We start from the raw sequence: 20659 nt of genomic DNA, 5'->3' as shown, positions 1-20659 counted from the left end.
AACGGCAGGAGGCTAAAAAATCTGGCCAAACGAAGTAGTTTCCATGGTAATAGCCGGATCTTCGAGCCCACTCTCCACTTATCGGTTGTTATCGAGGTTGAGGAAGAGAAGGTATCAGACAATGTGCTTATCAGCGAGAGTTTGTAACGCCATGTTGCTCATTAACATGTAACTAGAGCCGAAGATAGAATAGCTAGGTAGGTTGATCGTTGCTCGCGTAAAATGCGTGCACGAGTAAGTGGCGTGCACGAGTTACGTGCACATGCTAGGTCTGAAGACGACACACGAAAGACTGCACACCAACTGACAAGGAGCGAATCCTACACATTGATTGAATCGTTATTGTCGTGTTTTGGAATGCAGCTGCCCGACTAGAGCCATCCCAGCTGCCTACTCATGTTACAATCCAGCGATGTGGGATTTATGCATTTCAGTTTCAATAGCGAGGCCTGTATGGTGAAAAAGGGATTTTTAGATTAGGAACTGAGAACTTGTTTGATCATAGAGTTAACCTGGCGTCTACGGTCTAGCGTATATACATGTAGTACACAGTCGACTGCACGCTTTTGATTTTTAGAAAAAGAGCTACACTATTTCATGGCTGTGCTTCTTAATCACTTATGAAAAGCAGGGAAACCCACTCTATAACGTATTATTCTCAGTATTAAGCCCACACCGCTGGCCTACAATGTTCATGATGTTTCTCCGTTAAAATTGCTGTAGACAGCCATGTTTGTCTATTGAAGAGTTCTCCACATTGTGGACTTTTCGTTTGGTGAAGGTCAAAAATAGTTTTGTTCGCAATACAGGCGAAAGCTAGAAGGCTTTCGGAACATCAGAAATCACGGGCAGCGCATGTTTTGACCTTTTAATCAATTAAACATACCTGCCTGTAGGATTTTACTCGGGCTACGAAAACGCAGAAATGTCTGCCATAAAACCAACGAGAGCGCACCATCAGCATACTCGATGCTGGCATGAACCTTTGAGCTGTCACCAAAGCCCTTAACGTTAATGTGTCAACAATTAGTCGTATCAGAAGTCATGAAGCACGACAGCTAATCACCCGCATGCCCGCTGAAGCGGGGTGTAACTACCTTCGACCAAGACCGCCGTGTTTGCTGTATTTGACCCAGAATATGCTCATCTCTATGTTGATTAAGAAAGTGACAGTTATTGTACGCTAAGGTAATATGTATATGGCTTGTGTCGTCGTAATACATGGAGAGGAGAGGATGGGCTCCTGTTAGTGTCAGACATTAGTAATACTTGATCAACGAGATGTAATTTATTAGGCTACAGCATCCCCTGCATGTTCCCTTCCAAAGTTCCAAGATTTAAGAAGACAGTCTACTAATATATGACTAAAGACTAGAAGAAAGCTGTTCTGGAAGACTGTCAGTTGGGTACATATACCCAGGAAAAACATCTGGTGTACCTTAAAGCATTTTTATTTACCTGTATATGAAAAAATCAGTTTTCTTGAAAGTTTTCTGATTCAGTGGTTGGGTTTGATTACTCTGCTGCTCATACAGGAAGATTACTACTTATAAAACTGTTGTGCCTTTTTATAAGCCTGTTATTCAGAGGAGCATATTATGATATGGCTATTGTCTTTTTGTCTGTCATGACCATTCATTTGTCTGTCTGGAACAATTCCCTGGCTATATATCTTGAATAGTTCTGCATGTTCTGTGTGGACATGGTGGAGTTAGGCATAACAGGCATCAGTGTGACCATCTCTTACTCAGTATGTTTTGTCCAGTCAACTCCTACAGAAAGCAAAGGAAGCTTCTAAAACTTACTGAATTTGTACGTTCAAGACGTGCAGGTTGTCTTCAGTTTGTGTCTCTAAATATTAATTTTTTCTTATTTTTGCCCTTGCCAGACCTATCCAATTTTCTTTTCTTTGTTGCATGTAAGTCCAATAATAGGTGCATTTTTATGTAAGGAAAGTAAGGTAGGGAAGATTCTAGAACCCATGTTGTTTGCAGTAGACACTTGCGAGGGGTGCACAATTGTCTATTTACACTTCATTCATTTTTGTCCAGCAGTATATATGCTTTTTATCGCTTTTAAAAAAAACAATTCACAGTTGATGGAGGACAGAAATCGTGTGAATGCGTGTGCTTTTTGTGGATACTTACATGTATATGCACAGACACTGTGTCATATCACACATTCACTATATCTGGCCTAAAGGTTAGCATTTTTAAAGTGAGACATTTTGTCTTATTCGTCTGTATCATAGGGCCATTTATACTTTTTGGTGAAGTTTGATTATTGTAGGAAATATGTTAGAATCAGAAGTATAATTTAAGACCTTCTTGTCCTTCTGAAAGTGTATTGCCATTACCTACTTGATTGCCATTTTCCCTATATGAATAGCAAATCTGTGTGCAAAACTTTAGATCACTAGGTTAGTTAATACTTGTTACACTGGCCCATTTCTATGATTGCCATGATAACAAGACTGCTGTTTCCCTACGTCTCTTCTGCCAATGACCCCGGTAGCACAGTTGGTAGAGCTTCCGGATCGGGAGCGGTAGATCCAGGGTCAGTCCTGGGTCAAGTCACACCTAAAACTTTAAAAGAGGAAGTTATAACTTCCTCGCTTGGCGTACAGCATGAAGGGGATAGTGCAACGACTGGTTGACCTTTATCAGTATAATGGATCGGGCAAGGCGGTTTTCTTGTCTTCGGTCAGACGTCTCAGCCATCCTGCATCAAGGAGGCACATTACATGCACTCTAAGGATTCCTTCATTGTCATATGACTGAAAATTTGTTAAGTATGACATTAAACCCCAAACACTCACTCACTCCTTACCGGGCATCGTCCAAAGTCAGAATGAAAGCTTATGGCACTTCCGGGCATCCCAAATTGAAAGTTGGGTGCCTTTACCTGGGCGTAAAGACACAGAATTTCATGTAACACGCTTTTATATACATTTTTTGACCGTAATAAGGATATGTGAATTGGATATTTAGAAGAGCTGTCTTACCCCATCTTGTCTTTTCGCCCATTGATTTAGAAATATGGACGGGAGTATGTCAGAATCAAAGATGGCAAACTATTTTAGGGGTCATACATTATATATTCTTACCACTGTTTGTCTTTATTTTACAGCTACAGGTATAAGTGTAATAAAGATTATTGTAGTTTTGGTGAAATATGCATGGTCCCGCAATAGATTTTCTATTTAGACTATGCCCCTAATATAGCTGGTACAGGTGATATAGCTGGTACAAGTGATATAGCTGGTACAAGTGATATAGCTGGTACAAATGATATAGCTGGTACAAGTGATATAGCTGGTACAAGTGATATAGCTGGTACAAGTGACATAGATGGTACAAATGATATAGCTGGTACAAGTGATACAGCTGGTACAAGTGATATAGCTGGTACAAGTGACATAGATGGTACAAATGCTATAGCTGGTACAAGTGATATAGCTGGTACAAGTGACATAGATGGTACAAATGATATAGCTGGTAGAAGTGACATAGATGGTACAAATGATATAGCTGGTACAAGTGATATAGCTGGTACAGGTGATATAGCTGGTACAGGTGATATAGCTGGTACAGGTGATACAGCTGGTACAAGTATCATGTACATGTAATAGTAGAAATGATGTATATGATCACTCACTCTTCTACCAATGAGCATGTCTTTGGTCAGACTACAACTCGGGTTGTTTTGTATGTGCAGTTTTAATTTTGGGTGGAAACATAGGTACAGAGAGGCTTACAATACCGGATTGCCCTTTTCCCTATATCATTAAGTGTATAAATCAGATTGGTACCACTTTATGTCTAGTTTACAAGTTCCCAAATTGTAAATGAATATGTACTGGATTAATACAATTAGGTATGACTTTGTGTGCAGCTTGTTTTGCATGTACCATCTGAATGTTTGGTGGACACACAGATATCCTGTTTGTGGCTGTCCTGTGCCAAGCCTTACTTTGGTACATTTCTGTTACCATGTTAAACAAACTGCCATTTTGTTTATGTCCATCATATATAGATAGGAATGGTTTTTTTTATCCAAGCTACAACTTGATTCAGTTGTTTTCTTCATGCTGTTTTGGTTCCAACTTTAATATACAGCTGGGAAGCCTAATAATAATAATCAGGCATGTAGTAAGCATCACTGAGGGGTATTTAGTGGATTGTGAGGCACATGTACTTTTTGGGTTATCTTAAAAGTTACTGTACATGTTAGCCATGTTAGGCTGCAACATGATTTGCATGAATATTTTGAGTTTTAAACTTTATAAAATATCTCAGTATCAAACTCTTTTTTTTTTTTTTAGCCAGCTATAAATCTAAACCTTATCGTTTTCTTATTCCCACCGTTCTTTCTCCTTTATTTCTTATCACTTCAAATTGTTTTCATTTGTACAAGCAGCTTAAATATAAGAGCTGTTGTAGAAACATTTTGGGAATAATTTGATCTTGTTCTTATATCTTAATTGCCTTCTTAACAGGTCCAACATGGTTGAGATTGTGGAAGAACTTCGGAACAGTAAGACAAGACACAAGTTTCGACAATTAGCAAGGGAGACAAGTGGAGAAATCTTTGATATTCCAGAGGAGAATTCCATTATCATGGCATATGATTATATGAAAGGCAAAATAACAGCAGTAGGAGGTATTACCTTTAAACTGGCCGACACAAATAAGGACAAAGAAGATAAACAATTCCTTTCAGATTTTTTTCATCATGTGACATTTCTATTTGTCAAATCAGACTACCAAGGGAATGGCATTGGGACCAGACTAATGGAACAAGCAGTGCAGAAGATGGGAATCAGACTACCAAGGGAATGGCATTGGGACCAGACTAATGGAACAAGCGGTGCAGAAGATGGGAACATACTTGCCAGCTCGAGCAATACATGTTCAAAGTGCCCAGAGGGCTGAAGGATTTTTCAGTAAACTAGGTTTTGTCAGATGTGGAGATCCCTTAGAGATTGTCTATAGTGGCTCTCATCTTTTCCGGACACTGATAAATATGGAACTGAAAGAGAGCTTTTGCCTAGTGTCTAAGGCACGCAGTGGTACTGACACTTTATCACCTGTTAAGCATCTGAAAATTCAGCAAGACTGATCAGGATGAAGTCTTAAATTCAAAGCTTTATTTTAAATTGATTTTATTGGAAATTAGGCCTACAGAGATGATTCAGTACCGGCGGAGCATGTGGAGGGGATGAGCAGAATGGAAATAATTAATGTGGGGGGAGCGGGGGTGGGGTATGTTCTGTGTTAGCCTAGAACAAATGTAAAGACATGGCCAGCTGATCTTACATACAGGACAATTTTGACTTTGAAATTTCACATGTATTGCAGTTTACAGCTTGATACGCATCATTATAGTTTACTCCCCAGTAATCACTTAGAATGCATGTGAAGCGATCTGGGGTGATCTGTGGTTGGAAAACTTCCAGGGTCCTAAACCTCAGGACCCACCCCTGGCTTTGTGCTGAGACACTAATTCCACTCCCATGCCCATGTTGGGAACATTCCACCCAACCTGTCATACATATGGCTACAACAGTATGCGAGCCTAAATTAAGTGTATCATTAATGTTAGTCTTGTTCAAAATCAGGAGGACAGTGTTAACTGATATACATATAATGTCTATGACCAGGCTGCTCTGTACACGATGTACACATATAAAATTTTTTTTAATTTTAAACATTTATCTTCTTAACGTGTCCAGTGATTTCATTGGTTTTATGATTTACTTGTAGTAAGTTAGAGTTTTACTCAAACTATTTGATGTCATCGATTAAGGGGCCATTCAGAAGTTATGGAATTACTGTATTATTACATAATTTTGTAATTATTTTTACAGAATCCACTTCAAAGCTTTTAAAGGGGAATTGCTACTGTATAATTAACGGGTATTGTCAAGCTTAGACACATTTACACTGACAGTTAAAATAAAACCCTGATTTAGATTAATTTGGTCTGAAATCTGCATATATGGACATTAAATGTTATTCTTTGTGAATGTTCACTGTGTTGTTGATCAACCAGTGATTGTTTTATGGCATAGACTTGCAAGCTATGCATAAATTTGCTTGTCCACTGAATGTGACATTTGCTTACACTTTGTCACCTTGTCAGATGTGAGATATCTGCAAATTTGTTTTCGATCATATCTTGCTTTATGATATAGAAAAAATATATGGCATAGAAAACCAATGAAGAGCTCAAAATGATCCTTATTGAACAGCGAATATATGCCACATATAGAAAACCATCAGTAATCAAGATTAATCTAATTATCTTCTAAAAACCAGAGCCCATGGGTTTTAAAGTGTTGTGCAATAGCAGGAATATAGGTTAAAGTGTTGTGCAATTGCAGGAATATAAGGTATTAGCCTCACGAATGAGGGTCAACTGATCTAACAATGCACTGACATACCGAGCAATACTGAGCCATACTGACTAGTGGCATTAAACTGTAGGTCCAGGGGATCTGTGACTATCGGCTGCAAAACAAGCTGCCCAGGTTTTGCAACTCAGTCACGTTACCCGCAACAAACATTTTTTTTTTTAATCATGGCCTTGCCGAATCATTGGAAATGCAACGATTTTGTATCGTGCAGCTAAAGAGTGCAAAAAGACAACACTAACATTTTACTGAAAAAAAAAAAAAAAACATAATCTAACCGACATGTTATGAACTAAGTTAAAATATTGTGCTTCACAGCAAAGATGCTTCACAGGGGTTTACATACCCAAAGAGAAGGAAACGTTACCCAGATGCTAAAACCTCTCACACGTACAGTAAATTTTGAATGATTACTTTGACATTATACTATTATCAGAAATACGTGAAAATGTGGGCAGGGTGCCCTAGAGGAATACAAGAGATTTGTTTTATGTCCTGGTCTGGGTCATTAAGTTGAAAATTTAACTTCTGTATGTTCTAGTGCATGTTATGGTGGTTAATATCACAAACCCAGAAAAGATTTCATTAGTGCATAGTCTGTGTATTCTATCTGGAACTAATATATAATATCTGTTGTGTTATCCCCAGTTTCTGTGTATTGTGAGGATTACTTTGATGGGTTGGATGTCCTGTGTGGAACAGGGACGAAGAGTCAAATGTTGACAAGCATATTTTCTGATAAATGCCATATCAGGAGACACCTGAAACTGGACGCCCAGTTGAGGAAGGCGTGCCTACAAAACCTTTTACCTAGTGTTGGTTTCTGTTTTCAACAAACTCCGCATGTGACGCATTGGTATATATGGCCTATTTGTTTTGCTGTTTTGATCAGTGCAGAGCACATAAGATGTGCCAATTCAAGTTAAGTGAACAAACAACTGTCTTACACGTTATTTAGGATGTACCTATGAACTGTAATAAAACTTAAGGCCTTGACCATGAACACAAAAGCGCCCTTAACTTTTACTTATTATCAGGAAGCTGTTATTGCTGCACATTTGTAAAACTCTTTATATTATGAATCAGAAATTGTTGCAGATTTAATTGAGATCGCAATTCTACGTTAAAATAAATGACGTAGAAATAATAAGTCGGAAGAGAGGTGAAAACAGATATAGGGGCCTAAACGGAAACAGCAGTTTTGTTTTGACGAATTTGTTAACACTGAATTGAGGCAGATTTGATCCCTTTTGGGTCAATGATTCGAGCTGTCAAAGTACCAATATTATAGATTATACGATGTATTCGACCTCAGAGATTTCGGTGGCAGAGATTTTTGATATTCATTTTAGATCATTCTAAGTGATCCTTAAAAGTTACAAATTTAAAAAAATATATAAAATTTGAGGAAACTTTAATATTCTTTTAATAATACCTGCATGTAAAAGTAGATAAGATACCAAAAAAAAAAAAAAAAAAAAAATCGGCTATTAACTAGGTAATTTGCTACTATTTAAGCAATTAGGCCTACAATGAGCAGTTCGAATAAAACCGTAAATAAGGTAAGTTGACAAGAGGTTGGTTCTCACCCTATGTGCCTTTACATGTATGCTGTAATTCTTTTTATATATATTATATATAGGCCTATCCTGAATTGGCTTTGCATGCCGCATAGGCTTAATTCGAAGTGTTTGAAAACAGGTTAGAACTTAACGGCCTTTCTCTGAACTTCTCTGCAACATAAACGACCATAATATACCATCAGGATTTCTTACCCAACCGTTGAAGCGAACACAAAGTCTTCCACTATATATACATAGAAAAAATGATTTAGGACACAGAAAAATATGTAAAAAATTCTATACAGTATTGAAAGCCGAGAAGATGAACAGCGTTTGGGATATGGCAGTGACGGTCCACGGACAAATTCACTCAAGTAGCCATGTTGTAGAAGACCTTATGACCTTGGCCAATCACTAGCGCTGAAAGCGTCACGTGATAATTGGCTGTCGCGTGTAAAAACCTATTAGCTCTCGGTTGTCAGCGTGGTTTCTAATAGTGGATAGGCAGGTATCGATGCAATAAATTGGATTTTGCGGTTGGTTTAAGTGTTAAACTGATGTATTTTGAACCACACATTTATGTGCAAGGAATTGAGAACGGCTGCCCGTGTCACAATGCGTATATACATGTTTGCCAGGATACTGCAGTAACTTGTAAGGGTGATCTGGCAAGAAAAAAAAAAAAAAAACTGCTAGGGGAGAGTCGTTGTTTGAAGAAAAATATTGTGATTTTGCATTATTTTTCCTCAGCAAAGTCAGATTTATTACGAAACTATCTTCCCAAAATCTGAATGAAAGGGCCTGTTATCAATCATGCAGTGTTCGGTAAATTTTCTGAAGTCGGTACAGCCAGAGGCTTATACCCTATCAGGATGAGGACGAGCAGGACCTCTAAAACACGACGCTTGTATTCACGAACATCGTCCTGACCGTGCGCCAAACAAACTTCGGCTATTTGAACACGGAACAGAGCTGATGTTTGGTTGGGTATCGGGCGTTTTTGTTTGTATTTTCTTACTGTCATAACCGCCGTCGTATAAGTGAAATATTCTTGACTACGGCGTAAAACACCAATCAAAAAAAAATCTTACTGTCATATTGTTTAATACAGATGGTGCGGGGGAGCTCCGTGGTTTTGTGACGTCACTCTAGATGGCTATAACATGAGAAAATGGCGTCACCAAGTGAGTGGCTAGGTACTGACGATTGTTGGCTATTTATTTCGTCGACAAGCGGTGTAGAATGTTTTAAATAGTTCTGAACATTTCTGTTATACTATTTTATTAATCAATTCAGCATTAGTGGCTGACTATGTTCACTTTAAAGCGGACCGTTTTTTGAACTGTCAATCAAGAGCACGCATGCATGCATGTGATCAATACTAATCAATATTGTTGCAAATACTATGTCCCACACATTTTTACATAGGCCCTATGTTCAGTCTTTCTGCCACATGCTTTCGCCGAGAATGGAGCAAGCAGTAGGCCCAAAGCGTTTCAGTAGGCCTATAGGCCTATGCACGAAGTTTGTCGAGTGACCTACAAATATCCATTTATGCCAATGCTCATTAATTTTCGGACATACATTAACTTTCGTAACTTGGGGCAAATTAAAACTAAAATAATTTTGATCATTGTGTGAAAAGAGAAAATCTCATGATGCCTAAGACGACATTTTCTGACTGCATTCATCGGATATATTACAGAGGAAAAATTAGCCCTTGAATGGTTTAACCAGAAAATTTACGGTAATTCTCCGGTATAGTCGTTTTAAATAAGAATAGAATGAACAAATGTCTTAGTTTGAACTTAAAAGTGTGAACTCCAATTATTCATGAACACAAAGGCAATTTTCGCGTATAACTGCAAACTTGGGTATATGTGTGAACCCGGAAATAAGACTGAGTGAGGTTCAAGGGGAATAATTCTTTCTGCGTTACAGACAAATTGACAGTATGTAAAAAGATGTAGGTCTACAACTAATTGACAAAGGAATTGGGAGAGAGATTGGAATCGCTCAGAGTGATTCCTTGACTGAACTGAGGGAACCCTCATAAAAAAAAACCTGACGAGAAGGTAATTCCATTTGTTTCAACACATAATCCCAACAATAACAACATCTTCCCAATCACTGTGAATAGCTTTCCAATTCTAAAAAGCAGTGACGGAATAAAAGATATTCTAGCCAAGTCTAAGGTCATTAATAGCAAACAACAGGCTCCAAGCCTCAAAAAATGTTAACTCGCGCTCACTTTTCAGAAAATCTGTGACTCCATCGGTTTCTAAATACAATAAACCTAGACGTGGAGCATGCATACACATGTTAGAAGGATCAAGCTTTCAATTTGAGAGAGAAGATTTTTTGGTTAATGTAAAATTTGACGTACTGCACTGTAAAAAATGTTTGTATATGCACTTGTTTGCATGGGATGTGGCAAACAGTATATTGGCCAGACCTCAGATCTCCGCTCCAGATTGACGCTGCATCGACAACATATCAGCGAAGAATACTGTCATCTTCCAGTCAGTAAGCACATACGCTTATTGTCATTGACTCCCTGGTTTAAAGTCTTTCCATTTTATAAAGTAGTAGATGGAAATCAAGCCACTTTGGACGTAAAAGAAACTTTCTTCATAAATAAATACAACCCATGTCTCAATGATGGTCATCGGCCCTAATATCATATCTGATAATATCATGATATATCATGTGCTTGTATAATTTATGTTGATTAATTTTTCATTTTTTACTGATTGTATATATTGTATATGTACAAATATTATGTCACAGATTATCCGCAGAGTCATCAGTTCGATGCTAATGATGACGCATCGTCACTATAGTCGCCCTGTGGATAGACACTCTCAGGTATTGATTAATCCGATGCTCACATCACTTATCGTAGTTTTGGAAATATAAAATAAAAGTATACGTTGGGAAATTTAACATTTTCATATCATCCAACTACAGGTCTCCGCACGGGCCTCAACAAAACCGTGAACACGCTGTGAACTGCATGTCAAGGGAAACAACTTTGATTCGATGCAAGGATGCAGTATGCGGTTATGTCCCTTTTAGGAACTCTTCTACACTACATACTCGACGTTCACTTGCGAAATGAAGCACTTACTTAAAAGATGTGCCCGCATCATTTTTGCTCTTGCACTCCCTACATTTGTTTGGTAGGCGGGTTTGTTCCATTGTTGTTGTTGCTGCAATGTTCTTGTTAGCTCATTTGTTTCTTGACCGTATTCTTTACCCCCTAGCTGAATTAAATTAAACGTCCAATTTTCAAGAATTTCGGATATTTACTTACCTCAACATTTAAACTTTAATAATTGAAGTGAAAAAAAAAAACAGTTGGTCCATTCCGAAAGGCACATCGCGGAACTTTAAATCCACTTAAAACGGCTGCACACGCCAATTTTCGGTGCGCATTAAACAGAGTAGGACCCTTATTACCACTCCTGCAAGTGGAAATTTATCCCTGAATTGAAATGTTGCAATCCACAGAAATATTTTCCTTCTCGCTCTTCAAAATAATTTTGTACAGTCATGGCGAGTCGGGTGTACTAAAATCGTGGTAATGGCGCCAAAAGATACGGAAATCAACCTAACAAAACAAAACCACTCAACCAGTCTTAGATGACAAGTTTAGCGATGATTTCACATGTCATCATGGATATAGGGCACTAAGAATATAAAGAACAATTTGCCCAGTCAGTCAAGCGAGAAAACTTCATTCTAATGCTTCCAGTTCAGGCTTGTGGCTATCGTTATACATGTTTCTAAAATACAATGTGGATTTTGCAACCCGATGCGTCGCGGCTGCACACCGCGATTTTGAAAGAGAAAAGTCAACATTTTTCGGCATACAACTAGCCTGTAAACGTGAATGAGTGATTGGAAAACATCCTTTTATCTTCAGTCCTCTACAGAAATGGCTTTGTTCCGCAAAGTGGTTCGTGTAATACAAAATTCGATTATATGCAATACGTATATACATGGATAACGTTCACACTTTCATATTTCATTTGTCAGCGCTTTCCAGTCGTGTGGGAAAAGTTGTTAATATAGTGTGCCTCTTTCCAGTGGCCAGTCGATTGGATGTCCAGATGGATGGTCAGGGAATAACTGTAACAGTAAGTATGCTTAGCCCTCATGCATGTAGCCTACCTTAGATCACACCAGTGTAAGGCCTATACATTGAAAACTAAACTGTGTGTAACTGATGCATCCAGAACGTGCTGGCGCCATCCGCATGCAGTAATCATGATGTTGGTGCTGTGTATTGTTCAGTCAGAACTAAATTGTTGGCTTTGCTATATTCATTTGTTCATGGATAAATATCCAAGTTGTGGTTGAGATTTTACTTCACGTATAAAAGGAGCACCATGTCGGATAAATGCTCTCGGACACAATTTAGCCAGACAGAATTCGGCAAGACAACTGAGTCGAAGCCTCGTCTTGTAAAGCCGTCGCAACGCTATGTCAAGCGCATTTGCCATCGTGACTTATCTCCTCACTATATATGTTACCATGGACGTTACGCCAGGCGCATTTTTTTTACAGGTTTACAGGGTATAATTCTCTAAAATGGAATACCTTAAAAAAAAAAACAATGCTTTGAACACAACAGCATCAAAATTAAACCAATGGAGTCCTGAAATTTCCAGGTGTAAAATTATATACTGTGCTTACCGGTGTATTTAAAATGACATTGGATTTTTTGTAGAGCATCAGTTAATGTTGATGTGGGGTATAACATCTGATTTGGAATAAAGATAACTACAAGAAAAAATGTGAATGTCGTCAGCTAGTCGGGCACCCAGCTGTAACTTCATTGCATATATATATATATATATATATATATATATATATATATATATATATATATATATATATATGTTGACAAAATTGCATCTGCCTGTAATATTTTCGGTACTATTTTTTTTCAGTCATATTCCGCGTTCAGTAATGCTATAGGATATTAATTGATGAATATTAAATGAATTGATGAATTAAAAATGTGTCCTCCGCTGTATATTTTTGTAGTTATCCCCCTTCTTGAAAATAGGAGGAGCGTAGAGCTGTTGCTTTTTTCCATAAGTTACATTTGCCGAAATTTGCTCAGATCTTAAAAATTTATCACACGAGAATCATGAAACTCACATATTATAACAATGATTATATGTGACAGGTTGTTGGTGCACAGTTCTGGTCTATCCATCCCACTGCATGTGGGCCCGTATGTATGTTGGATGTTTATGAAAAGCAGGGTTGAAAGGCTTTGACACTCGTAACCTTTGATTGTAACTCCTCTTATTCGTAGTTCGTTGTGGCGTGTGCTGGATGAGGGAGCCTTGCGACGAAAGTTGGAAGACGTGCAAGAACGGCTGTGCACCTGGTTTTTATGGCCAGATCTGTGACAAAGGTGAGCAGAAGTAATGCAGTAAACTGTGTCCATAGTTAAGCATATTTACTAATGTTATATATCTGTGGGTTTGTTTTAGTCCCTCCTTATTTTCTATATACGTATATAATACCGGTAATGTTTGTTGGTTTCATCCCATAAGCGTGGTCTAGCCAGCCAGCTTGTCAGTTAACACCGCGAATCTACCAGACGTAAGATCGTTGTTTAATGTTTGCCTCTGGCGCACGCCAAATCTGACAGTATACCTGAGTCCAGCACTGTTAGATGAAGATACTTCGCGGGAGAACAGCATATGTCTTCTTGCGGACGCGAATTTTTCTTGTGTGAACGGTGGCGCTAAATAATCCTGTGGCGGATTTGTGAACGGTTTTGTTTTGTCTTGTTTTGAACATAGATGTAAACTATATGTTCAGTAAATGATGTATGCGGGGAGAGGCACTGTTTGCTTCAGTGTCCAACCAGAGTAGAGACTAGTTTCTTCAAACTCTGAATTCGATGGTAGTTATATTCACCAACCTGGAACTCAGTCCTGTCGCATTCCAAAGGTGTGCGACAAACACAGGTGTCCTGTGACCTTAAGGCATTATGCCGACTTGAACTGAAAATGGTAGTTTTACTGTCAACGCGTCAGGTACATTTGTGATAATTGTGACGTTATGGTTTTTATTTACGAATAGGTAGTGTAAAGCCATAGTTATGTAAAACCATAGTTATTACTGTGGGAATAAAGGAAACAGTTTTAATATATCGTGGATAGCACACTCGAAAACACCGAGTTCCAGGTTAGTGAATGGAAGCCGAGTACAGATCTGTATTTGTTAAAACTGGACTGAGAAGAAATGAAGCATGCAGATCTCATATCCATATTCCTTCCAAAGGACTTTAGTAGAAATACTTTTTTTCAATCTAATTGGTCTTCTGAGATGTCGATTGAGAGGAAGGTTACGGTCAAGTATTTAAGCAGTCGTTAAATTGTTGAAGAAATTCAACTACGTAGATTATTGGTAATGTCTACGCTTTATAAAGCTGCTCTAAAGCCAAAGCTTTGATCTATATAGTTTCATTTTAGCTGATGTGGTGTGCATATACTTTGGTAATCCGCTACATTTTAACAGTGTCTTGTGTATCTCTTAAGCCTGTCATGTCAGTTCTTTGCATATACATGTACGCTCGATATATAACGCGTATATTGTGGTCTGGGAGGAAATGGAAAGTTGATTGGGGACCTTAAAGGGGGAATGTGTCTTTTCGGGGTTGCACTTAAAACTGGGACAGACAACTGTCTGTATCTTAAGCCAGCTTGAAGTGTGTATCGGCTAACAACCAGGCTGTATGAAAGCTTTGTAAGTTATTTAGTAGTAGCGCTGTACCAGAAGTAAACGGGATTGAAGATGCCATGCTGTTCTCGAGTTTCGTATCGGATAGCATACCTATCGCACCCACATGTGTACCTATCGTATTCTGCCCACATGTCTGATATCCGCACGAGAGCTGTTTGAGTGGTGGTCAGCGGTGAACTGAATCAGTGTATGGATATTATTGAGGACTGAAAAATAATATACTGTAAATGTCCTAAAATCCGCCTTACAAAAGTGAAACTTACATTTGTGCGAAAGGATATAATATCATTCTCGAATGATCTTTTTATAAGATTAATCTTAAATCATGGACGAAATTGTAGGTCATTTACGGTAATTAGGGATATTTGAAGTGTCTTTAGCTTGTAACAGAACTCTCAGAGGTACTGAATTCAGTTGGCAGTCTAGATCACGGTATTAAATTCATATGAAGTGCCGGGGTGATTTCCGATGCCGTTAGCATTTGGAAGTACCAGTATACATCTTCCGTCAAGGGAAGTAATCCGTGCATTACGAAAATACTGAATATATAGATGTGTGTGTGTAAATACAGAAGTAACAGACGTTTTTATTGCTATTGCATGTCCCGGTAATCATTGCGATTGTTTTAAATTATTTACAGGTTTCATGTATAACACTGAACCACTTGGCAATGTTGTTTGACCAGCAGTTAAACCTCCACTTCTTGGATAGATTTAATGAAAAAGCACCTCGGCCAGAGCTCATATTTGCACGTGGTGTGTTTGTATTTCGAGATCGCAACATTTCTTTATTCTACTGCCATTCTGGGCTGTTTTCAAATAAGGTAACAGTTATATAACGGGGATGCGGTTTATAGCGCTGTATGCTATGCAACGGAGCTCAGTAAAACTCCAGATCGCAGCACTTTTAATTCATTCTATCTTACCAGATATGTTAGTCGGAAGCGAATTAGACTGTGATGTGGTTTGGTTACTGTGTGGAGTATATATAACACTTTATACAAGTAAAATTCATCAAGTCGCGAATTTATTGGCTGTGTTGAAGGAATTAAAGACGGCTTATAAATACATCTGTCCTCATTTGTCCTCCTGAATACTGTCAGGGCCATACCTAGAGATATTTTAGCTCTGTATAACGTTTGAGCCCCCAAATCTGTCAGGACCCAACTAACCATGCTGTAGTAAAACTATATCAAGAAAGTTAAAGGAAAATATGATTTGCAAATTTCTTTCCTTCACAGGCTTTCACAGCTCCCTGAGAGCATCATTTTGATTTCCGAATTTATAAAATTTCTTTTCACCCGTTCACAAAGTCACCTTTAAATTCTAAGGTCAAAATCTTTAATTTTTTTTCCAAATATATCGCTCTCTGCATATGGGATCTGTTTACAGCTTGTAATAATGGCCATTACGGATCGGAATGTTCCCAGAAGTGTGGCCATTGTAGAGGTGGTGTCCAGTGTCACCACATCACGGGATTCTGTCCTAACGCCAAGTGTGACACTGGCTGGCTTGGTACCAAGTGCGATCTTCGTAAGTCCGTCTCTTAATACATACTCTTCTAGAAGAAAGTTTGTTGGTTTGCTTTTTTTATGGGCGTTGTTAAGACCGATGATTTCTAGAAGTCTTTCGGCCCCGATTATGCTGTATTGAGCTGCCTCAGTGACTTGTAACCGGAAGACACCAGTTAAGTACCCAGTTTTTATCTCAGTAGTAGATTTAAGACAAGACCATTTGTTTGGTGTGAGCACATTGATCGCAATCTTCCAAATGGACACTGAGGGTTAACACGCCACCGCGGCGCAGACCTAGGAGCATCTCACCAATGCGCTCGCCGTGAGTACAAGTCCAGCTCATGCTGGCTTCCTCTCCGGCTGTACGTTGGAAGGTCTGTCAGTAGCCTTCGGATGATGGTGCGTCTTCCCCGGGCTCTACCAGTTTTCCTCCCATTATAATGCTGCCCGCCGTCGTATAAGTGAAATATTCTAGAGTTTGGCGTAAAACACCCCATAAATAAATAAGGAAATGGACACATGCAGGCATGTAGACCAATATATAAACTTACACAGTAGATACCAAAATTGGTTGCTGGATAGTTTGGGTAAAATTCATTCTCACTATTATTACTCTCATATCTCAGCGGTGTCTTTTTGTAGTAAAAAAGGTCAGTGTCTTAAGATTCTGTTAAAGTGCATCGGGGAATGACAGGACTGTTATAATACCCACCTTCTTTGCAAAAAATACTTTTGTCACAAACCTTAGTGCATGTTTTGTCAGAGGTCACTTTCCTTTATACCTGTATGGCTCGAGTGACATCCCTATTTGTTTTCTCCAGGATGTCAGAAAGGCCGATACGGTGAACTGTGTGTTGGGGTGTGTGGTGTGTGCCTGAGACAAGAGCCTTGTGACTTTGTGACAGGAGATTGTCCAGAAGGATGTCAGCCCGGCTATATGGGCGAGTACTGCAACATAAGTATGTGAAGGGTGTTGGGACTGTTAAATGTTGGGACTGTTAAATGTTGAGACTGTTAAATGTTGAGACGTGTCGAGGTTTAATGACTTCGGCGATCCTCTCTCTCTCTCTCTCTCTCTCTCTCTCTCTCTCTCTCTCTCTCTCTATATATATATATATATATATATATATATATAGATGGCATCGATCATATATATATATATATATATATATATATATATATATATATATATATATATATATATATAAAGCGATTCGTTATGACCCAAAAGCGTAATGGGAAAGGTTTACGAAAAAAATCACATATGCTACGTACAATTTGACTACATAAATAATAAGTTTCTTTATCTTCTGCAGCTGTGGAGATAATGGATATTGAAAAATGCGAACAATAATTATTTCACTAGGTGTCAAATCGTCGGCACTTTTACGGATTACTGCTTTTTGGGGTACGACATAGTGCAAGATTACGATATCAATCATAACGTTACTGGCATGTAATTCAAGGAAACACTGTGCATAGAACTGCTGATTTCTTTCTTATTAACTAAACTCTACGTGTATGATCGGGTGCACACAGTTAATCAATCGTCAAGGTTGCAATCAGATATATTTTTTCCCCTAATTTCCTTACTATTCCTTCCACTTGTACTGGTAGGTTGTCCGCATGGCTCTTATGGACCAAGTTGTAGGGAGACTTGTGGAGTGTGCAAAGACAGGAAAACCTGTGATAAGAGATCAGGTGTGTGTGCCTTTGGCTGTGAGCTTGGATATCACGGAGAGTTATGCAAGACAGGTAAGCTACCTAACAGTGGTACGGTTTTTTTGTACGGAAAAAAACCCAAAAAACATTAACCAGCTGTGAACACCAATATACATTCTTCAATTTGATTGCAGCTATAGATGCGACGATTTAGCCTTTGAAATTAGCCATGTACGAGGTTTGGTGTAATTGATGCCTTTTATCCCCGGCAGGGGTTTTAACTTGAGTTCAGTAGCATAACTCCACAGCCTGACTCCCAGATCTATGTGTCTGTAATTTACATACTGGCCAGTCATTCATCCAACATACCCACCGGCTAAGATTCGGAATGACTGTAGGTGTTCAAGTGATGGCTGTACCAGGTGTACTGGGTGTTCTAGTGACGTAGAAACCTTGGCTGCTTTTGGCTGCATTCCCCATCTAGTGCTTGTGGCGGGGGCTCAGAGGCTATAGGTTTGCACCCCGTCTGTCCGTCCGAAGGCCCATCAGTCCGCCACACTAGTTTTTCGGACTTTTTTGAAAACGGTGCATCGTATTGAATTGAAACTTGGTGCATGGCTTCATCATAACGAGTTGCAGCTCAAGTTTGAGCTTCTGACTCCTACATCCAACGTGTTCACAGTAATGGCCAGTTTTATCCAAATCTGGACTTTTTTCAAACTTGTTACATTCCGTCAAGTTAACAAATGTTTTGTTGAGATTTCCGTTTTGGTATCTAAGAAAAATGATCTCCCGGTCTCGCGACCTCTGTGATAAAGGAAGGCGGTAACTGTTACTTATCAGCTCTGGAACGCCAAGTTTTAAGGAGCAGACGCCTCTTGCCTTTTGTTGGTGACTATAGCCCAGGTGACATGATTGTGACATTTCTGTTCTTCGCGTTCGGTTTGACCATGCTTAAAATGTTAAAATTTTCTTTCCAGCTTGTGAGAGAGGGAAGTATGGCTACCAGTGTTTGTCTACCTGCGGGAAATGCATTGGAGGTGAGCCGTGTGACAAGGCTACGGGCAAATGTGATGAGGGCTGTGAACCAGGCTTCTCGGGGACACGCTGTCTCTGATAGTGTCCAAAAATTCGTTGAAACCATGAGAACGCATCGCTGATTAGCAAGGCTGAATATTTATCCATTAATAAAAATATCGCGTTTGCTAATTGCAATATTTGTCTATCGCTCTATCGCATTAACTGTCTTTACGTCACCGACCACTGGAATACAAGAAGACTCCCCATAAACATTCCATTGTGAAGATCTGCTGAAAGGACCCATTGCTAGATGAGAAGTAGACCATCTCTCGCAGAAGCTAATTTTCAACCTACTCACAGTGACAGATCATCTGCGGACTGACAATGGGGTTTTCGGTTTGTTGTGAAAGTTGTTAAGTTATCGGTGTAATAGATGACATAGGCCAAGCTAAAAAAAATACTCGTTGCTCAACATAGGCCTACTAGGTCTTCTTTAAAAGACATGGGCTAATATTACTTCCATAGCATTTTGGTGTGTGAAACAGGTTTTGTCTTACGAATTCTGTGGTGAATATCTGACAGGGTCCTTAAGAGACATATTGTTTAAGAATGTTAAGTGATAACGAACTTTTACACAGATCGTAGGTTAAATCCCATTCCAATTATTTGCAAAGCAGTCACAACCTGGGATCAGCATTGAAAATGATTTATTTATTTATTTTATTTTATTGATGTTTTACGCCCTACTCAAGAATATTTCACTCATACAACGGCGGCCAGCATTATGGTGGGAGGAAAGAGCCCTGGGAAACATTGAAAATGAACCGTGTAACGCTGAGCAGACCGATACAACCATTGATATTCAATTTGAGAATGCTTTTCGACAATGTCAGTAAATAACTTATCTTTTGGATTATGTGCAGCAATGCTGACGTTTAGTAAAATTAACGAACATTCATAAAGAACAAACGTTTATTTGTGAACGCTGATCTCATCCTAAACACAAGGGTTTATACTGTTCTGTAATGAGAGGGTGTTTGATTTCAAAGCTGCCTTTGTGTGTTATTCTGTGACTGATGCGTTTAGTTTTATTACAACAGACCTCTTACTGACCACCACCAACCATTGTATGATGATCTGCGCAAGTGTAAATTCATGCAACTGGCGTGGTTTAAAAGCAAGCTTTATGCTGTTTACCATTTGACTATTTGAAGAAAGTAAACCGTGTAATAACATTATATTCACATTTTTTGTCTCATATTGTTATACATTTGGTAAATATAAATTCAGTTTGTAATGCCAATTCAGGATCGACAATAGTGATGGATGTAAACATTTATGCTGTGTTCTTATCTCCTCAGACTTATCGCCCCACAAATGCATTGTCCCTGTGAGCAAGCACTTGATTTGAGATACAACTCTCACAGAATTAGTTTGAAACTTCTAATGAGAATGAATACGTAAATAGCCACCACCTTTGTGTCTATCGTTTATCGTGTGCACTGCTCATCGTTTATCGTACACCCAAACTTGGTACATCATTTTCCACCACTTTCCTGCTCATCGTTTATCGTGTGCACTGCTCATCGTTTATCGTGTACTACCAACTTGGTACAACCATTTTCCATTACCATTTTTGTGTGGTTCGTACATGCATGAAGATGATCTTGGTACACCATTTCCCACCACCATTTTTGTGTGGTTCGTACATGC

At 38.8% G+C, this 20659-nt stretch overlaps 2 protein-coding genes across 2 annotated transcripts; both read left to right on the top strand.

The window, feature by feature from the left end:
* Window positions 1-16: 16 nt before the first annotated feature.
* Window positions 17-7376, top strand: LOC135470002 (uncharacterized). The gene is made up of 3 exons (XM_064748682.1): window positions 17-111; window positions 4499-4805; window positions 4876-7376. The coding sequence occupies exons 1-3, from the start codon at window positions 44-46 to the stop codon at window positions 5119-5121; spliced, it is 621 nt and encodes a 206-aa protein (XP_064604752.1). The 5' UTR covers window positions 17-43; the 3' UTR covers window positions 5122-7376.
* Window positions 7377-9148: 1772 nt separating this feature from the next.
* On the top strand, window positions 9149-19735 carry LOC135470824 (multiple epidermal growth factor-like domains protein 10). Its single transcript, XM_064749868.1, has 6 exons — window positions 9149-9161; window positions 13310-13411; window positions 16143-16283; window positions 17086-17223; window positions 17882-18019; window positions 18907-19735. The coding sequence occupies exons 1-6, from the start codon at window positions 9149-9151 to the stop codon at window positions 19041-19043; spliced, it is 669 nt and encodes a 222-aa protein (XP_064605938.1). The 3' UTR covers window positions 19044-19735.
* Window positions 19736-20659: the final 924 nt, after the last annotated feature.

The sequence above is a fragment of the Liolophura sinensis genome, chromosome 7 (genome assembly GCF_032854445.1).
Source record: "Liolophura sinensis isolate JHLJ2023 chromosome 7, CUHK_Ljap_v2, whole genome shotgun sequence".
In the NCBI taxonomy this organism is placed as follows: Eukaryota; Metazoa; Mollusca; class Polyplacophora; order Chitonida; family Chitonidae; genus Liolophura; species Liolophura sinensis.
This window is presented reverse-complemented; position numbering and strand designations above follow the sequence as displayed.